The sequence below is a fragment of the Sinocyclocheilus anshuiensis genome, unplaced genomic scaffold (assembly GCF_001515605.1).
Source record: "Sinocyclocheilus anshuiensis isolate Anshui unplaced genomic scaffold, SAMN03320099.WGS_v1.1 scaffold1081, whole genome shotgun sequence".
Lineage (NCBI taxonomy): Eukaryota > Metazoa > Chordata > Actinopteri > Cypriniformes > Cyprinidae > Sinocyclocheilus > Sinocyclocheilus anshuiensis.
Genome location: NW_015555831.1, coordinates 665,587 through 671,549, shown reverse-complemented (window position 1 = coordinate 671,549; position 5,963 = coordinate 665,587). Strand labels below are relative to the sequence as shown.

Here is a 5,963-nt window from a genome sequence, read left to right as displayed (position 1 = left end):
AAATTGCAAAAATGCGTAAATAAATGCAGCCTTGGTGAGCATAAGAGACTTCAATCAAAAACACAAAAAAATCTTAATTATTCCAAACTTTTGACAAGTGGTGTTGCTTCGAATTGTCAATGTAAATAGGGCATTACTGTCAACATGTCATCTAAATCTTTCTGAATCTTTTCAAATCTTTGAATAGTTTTTTTTTTTTTTACATTTAGTTTTGCATAATCATAATGTTTCTTTTTTTGTTGTTGTTTGGTTGGTTTTATTTCTTCTTGCCGGGTTCCTCGTCTGGGATGAAGACACTTACGGTGAAGTCGCCGCTCTCCGTGCCGTACTTGTTCTTTACCAGGATGCTGTACTTGCCGGAGTCAGACGTACTGACGCTGGTGATGGTGAAACTGGCAAACTTGCCGGACTCGAACTTCAGAATGTAGTGATCGTTGGAAACCATCTCGCGCTCATTCTTTAGCCAGGTGACCTCGGGTACGGGGTCGCCCCAGATATTGCAGGTCAGATTCAAAGACTACGAGAGAGGAGCGAAGAGACAAACAGATACTGAAAATGGGAAGTTTTGTCATTTTTGTCTTTTCAAGCCATACTGAGAACCATAGACACTACCTTGCCCTCTTGGATGGTCACAACATCAGGCAGACCACCTGCCACACGCGCACGATCTGTGAAAAACATAACGATTAGACATTTCCAATACACTCATACCACTTACAAAAGATACAGTTAAAGTGAAGCCTTAAGATTGTATTTCTGCCTTCATCTACTCACTTCTCTCTGCAGTTGCTGCAGCCCTGAGGAAAAGATGAAGATGGGAAAAGAAAATATCTTTAGTTATTCAACCGCTCGAGCTGAATAGTATCTGCCAATAATCGCAAATCATTTTTGACACTTACTTGAGTCTTTGAAATTCAGCGTATGCATCGTCAAATGCTGAAAAAAAATACAATTTCAATTTAAATGCATGATTATCATAAACTCGGTTTCAAAGCCTCCTGAGCTACCTAATTAAACAGCCTTTTAAGATGCACTTCCTCAGTAAAAAATTATATTTTAAATACATACAAATTTTAAATAAATACAAAAAGAAGTGCACTTTATCATACTTTTAAAAAGAGTACTTATGATAATAATAATAATTTAAAAGAATATACTTAAGTGATAACTGAATGCAGTGTTTTCAGACACTTAACTGCATGTTAATGACAATTAAATGAAAATGCCATTTAGTTTAATTTTATATGAAATGCAATTAGCTGAACTTTAGCGTGATTTTGACCCACTTAAGTAGGACTTAAGTACATCTTTATAATTACTTGTATTGTCTTTGAAATTTGGTTAAAGTACTGCTGAATGTGCTGACAAGCATTTATGATAAACTAAAATATTCTTTAATGTCATTTCTATTGAAACTTGTATGTCATGTATTTAAATATATCAATCAAGTATAAATCAATCAAGTGCTTTACATGTGCTTTAGTGTTAGCCACACATCAAAATAAGTTTACTAACTTTAAAACATTACAAACAATTATTAAAACAAAACGATTTAAAATGTACTTTGAAGTAAAACTTGTAATAATTTGACATTTTTACAAAGTGCACTTTTAAAAGTGTACTTAAGTATGCTAAGAAACAGTCATGGAAGTGTGTTAAAAGTGGCCTTTTATTTGATTATTATTATATTATTTCCAAATATAGTTTAAAAAATATATATTCTTTTAAGATCTAACGTACACTACATGTGCACGTTCTATACAGATAAGCACACTTATTTTTCACAAATGGAGATCCCATCACAACTAAAGTGAACCACAGTGTGATTTTTGCCTGCTTTGGCCATGGACAGTGTTTTTTCATTTTGGTCCAAGTACTCTCATTATTTTCAGAGGAGAACGGATCTGACTGCTGCAATTTGACGCTTAGTCGCAGTCATATAAATAATGAAGGCAGCAGGCAGCAAGGCAGGTCACTAGGTTTGGAGCATGTTTCCTCACCTTGTCCAGCCAGTTCCACAGTTCTGCGCAAGCCTCCTTTCCCATCGAAGAACTCAATGGCGTATTTGCCTTTATCTTTCTCTGTGGGTTCAGAGATCTGCAGCCACAGCTGCTCTCCCACCACACCGCTCTTAATGCGCTCGGTGAATGCGATCGCAGCGTCCCTTTAATAAAACACACACACACACACTTTTTTACTTGTCATGAAATAAAAGCAATAAAAAGGTGGATTACTCTGCATGGGAGCATTAAGAGTGGCAGCCTACTTTTCTAAAATAGTATATGTGACCCTGGACCACAAAACCAGTTATAAGGGTAAATTTTTCGAAATTGAGATTTATAGATCATCTGAATAAATAAGCTTTCCATTGATGTATGGTTTGTTAGGATTGGACAAGATTTGGCTGAGATACAACTATTTGAAAATCTGGAATCTGAGGGTGCAAAAAAATCAAAATATTGAGAAAATCATCTTTAAATTTGTCCAAATTAAGTTCTTAGCAATGCATATTACTAATCAAAAATTAAGTTTTGATATATTTACAGTAGGAAATTTACAAAATATCTTCATGGAACATGATCTTTACTTAATATCCTAATGATTTTTGGCATAAAAGAAAAATCAATAATTTTGACCCATACAATGTATTGTTGGCTATTGCTACAAATATACCCCAGCGACTTAAGACTGGTTTTGTGCTCCAGGGTCACATATGCTTTATCAATATTGTGACCACATTTAATTTTTGTCACAAATACAAACATTTGAAATTGACATTTAATAATTCGAAAATGTATTTAAAGTAAACCCGAAACTAGCGGCATGTGGAAAAATATGCTATACAGAGAAACTTGAGCTCACGTACTTCTCTCATTCAGCACAAATAAAAGCTTTGTATTTTTGGCGTTAACTACTATAACTTAACTATAAAACGTTAGTTAAACATTAACTATAAAAGTCGCTTTGAAATACAAGCTGCATATTTCAGATGATTAAATGTGTATTAATTTTTTTGCTGTTGTTATTATTATTATTATTATTATTTTTATTTATTTTTTCTCTGTTTTGATCCTGGTCTGTAATATGACATGTGCTATTCACTGGTTGTTGAAAAAAATAAAAATAAAATAGACTCATTCCTGACAATACAGTAACAACTAAAAAAAGAACTAAAACAAAGCAACAAAATAATAAAAGCTGCATGTAACTTGTGAGAATTATATCTTTTTTCTGCATGTCATGTGTGGGGATCCATAATTTAGACATTTTCAAGATTTACATAAAGTCTTCTTCTGAGATAAAAATTTCAAACGTGAACTAAATCCCACATTTATAGCTGTACATTGAACTTCAAATATTTTTTTTTTGTCAAAATCATTGTCAGAAAATGTCTTAATGCTAGAAAAATGTCATGCATTCTTAAGTTTAAGAGAAATGCTTCTTAAAAGGACAGTTTGCCCAAAAACTATAATTAATTTTCTGATGAAAATTTCTTTCATCGTTTACTCATCCTCAAGTTGTTCCAAACCTGTATGAGTTTCTTCCTTCTGTTGAACACAAAAGAAGATATTCTGAAGAATCATGGAAACCAAACAGTTGACGGTAGCCATTGACTTCCACAGTGTTTTCTTCAGTACTATGGAAGTCAATGGCTACCGCCAACTGTTCGGTTTGTGCTCAACATAAGAAAGAAACTCATACAGGTTTGGAACAACTTGAGGGTGAGTAAATGCTGACAGAATTAGCTAACACTTTATTTTAAGGTGTCCTTGTTACACATGTTACATGTATTTACTATTATAATAACATGCATAGTTACATGCAAGTAACCCTAAGCCAGACCCTAACCTTATAGTAAGTGCATGTAGTTAATTAATATTACTCAACTTGTGGAAAATGGACATCCTATGACCCCTTTAAATGCATAATTACACTGTAACAAGGACACCTTAAAATAAAGTGTAACTCAGAATGATCATTTTTGGGTGAGCTGTCCCTTTAAACACAGTCACGTGTTCTTACTTGTGATGCCAGGTGACATGCAGCTCGTCGTTGTAGTAGCTGACGAAGGTGTAAAGCCTGATCCCCTCCTCTGTGCTCTGGATCTTCAGTGGAGTGGAGGAGTTCGCTGGACAGAAAGAACGTCAACATCGCTCATACACTGCTAAAACTATATGGTACTGTGAAGATTTTTATGAGGACATATGAATTTGTTTACTGTATCCTGATAAAACATTTATGTTTGAAATTGACGTTGTAAATCTTACCAATAACACTGAAAACCTGGTTCATCAGGTCTTTGAATCCTGGAAAACAGATGATAGAAATTCAGTTCTAAAAGCTCAGTTGTGATAAGACAGATAATATCAGGAAGAAACAATCAATAATAGGTTTCACTTTTTTTTTTTTTTGCAGTGATTATTGGAGAAAATCTACTGAATTGGTATAAATATGATCTAATGTACAAGTATTAAGGGACAATTTAGATGTAAAAGATATAATCACAGCACAAATTAGTGCATGTTAGAATAAGAAAGTAATTTTAGAGCGTTTTATAATAATAGTAGTACTTTTCTGCTATGCTACCTTGGTCAGTGAGGTTGAGGGTGGAGGTGTCTTTGCCTCTGTCATCCTTCAGAACTACTTCATATATACCAGCATCCTTTCTGGAGATCTGCCATTGACACAAACAAACACAAAATTCCTAGTTAAGTATGTTTGTGTGATCTCCAATCTCACGCTACAGGAGCATATGTCCGAAAGCCAGGCTTTTCTGGGTCGCATGTCTTTGGCGTAACATTGACAGGAATAGATGAAGATGAAACCAACAAAGTAGAGAAAGACTGGAAACCCCAATGGATAATATGAGATGGAAAAGATCATCAAAATAATTCACCAATCAGAAACACTAAAACAGAACTGACAATGAGCAAATATAATGAAAAAGTTGATATGGGACAATCAAGACGGTAAGAGAAAATTTTGAAAAATGGGTAACACTTTAGTTTAGGGACCAGTTCTCACTATTAACTAGTTGTTTATTAGCATGCATATTACCAGCATATTGGCTGTTTATTAGTACTTATAAAGCATATTTTAATGCCTTATTCTACTTGACCATATTCTAGATGCCTTTATCCTAAACTTAACAACTACCTTAACTATTAATAAGCTGCAAATTAGAACTTTGAGGCAAAAGTTGTAGTTAGTTAATAGTGAGAACTGTTCCCCAAACTGAAGAGTGACCATATAAGGATATGTTTGTGATTTATATGTTAATATATGGCAAAAAAAAAGTCATTTTGTCAGTTTGCTGAATTCAAGCAGCATAGCACATGTCAAGACTGTGAGACTTGCTTATTTTTTACTGTATTAATTCTCAATATTGTATATTTTAAAACATTAAACTGGTGTTTATATGTCATTGTATTGTATGTTATATTCTACTTTCCATAATATAAGACTGATAGAATAGTGACCTATTTAATTTTTGTCATCATTACAAGCATTTGACATTTGCATTTAATAATTAGAAAATTTAAACACATTTATGCCTGAAGATAAAAATGTGGCCATGAATTAAGAAATCATTGAGCATGTTTTATTAATCAATTCCCATGATTTAACTAAAACAATGCAATGATTTAAATAAAACAAGGAACGAAGAAATAAAATGTGCTTGTAACTCGTGGGAATGACATCTTTTTTTTTTTTTTTTCACGTCGTGTGGAGCTTTGTAATTTTGACATTTTCAAGGTTTACATGAAGTCTGGGGACAGTTATACTAGTTAATTATCTCAGGTTTGCATGTACATTTTTGAGCTTGAATTGCCTGTGCAATTTGGTGAAAATTGAGAAATTATAGAAAAGTCATATATATATATATATATATACATATGTATATATACAGGTGCATCTCAATCAATTAGAATGTCGTGGAAAAGTTAATTTCAGTAATTCAA

The 5,963-nt window shown here is 33.3% G+C and overlaps 1 protein-coding gene across 1 annotated transcript in view; it reads right to left on the bottom strand.

Annotated features, from left to right (window-relative positions):
- Positions 1 to 243: 243 nt before the first annotated feature.
- LOC107675393 (myomesin 1b) overlaps positions 244 to 5,963 on the bottom strand; it is a 40,380-nt gene continuing 34,660 nt past the window's right edge. Inside the window, exons 27-34 of the mRNA XM_016469704.1 lie at positions 4,588 to 4,675; positions 4,269 to 4,307; positions 4,024 to 4,129; positions 2,001 to 2,164; positions 900 to 936; positions 775 to 797; positions 613 to 668; positions 244 to 517 (exon numbers count right to left, since the gene is read on the bottom strand). Coding sequence (XP_016325190.1) covers positions 257 to 517; positions 613 to 668; positions 775 to 797; positions 900 to 936; positions 2,001 to 2,164; positions 4,024 to 4,129; positions 4,269 to 4,307; positions 4,588 to 4,675 — 774 coding nt within the window. The 3' untranslated portion in view covers positions 244 to 256. The remainder of the gene's footprint in view (positions 518 to 612; positions 669 to 774; positions 798 to 899; positions 937 to 2,000; positions 2,165 to 4,023; positions 4,130 to 4,268; positions 4,308 to 4,587; positions 4,676 to 5,963) is intronic.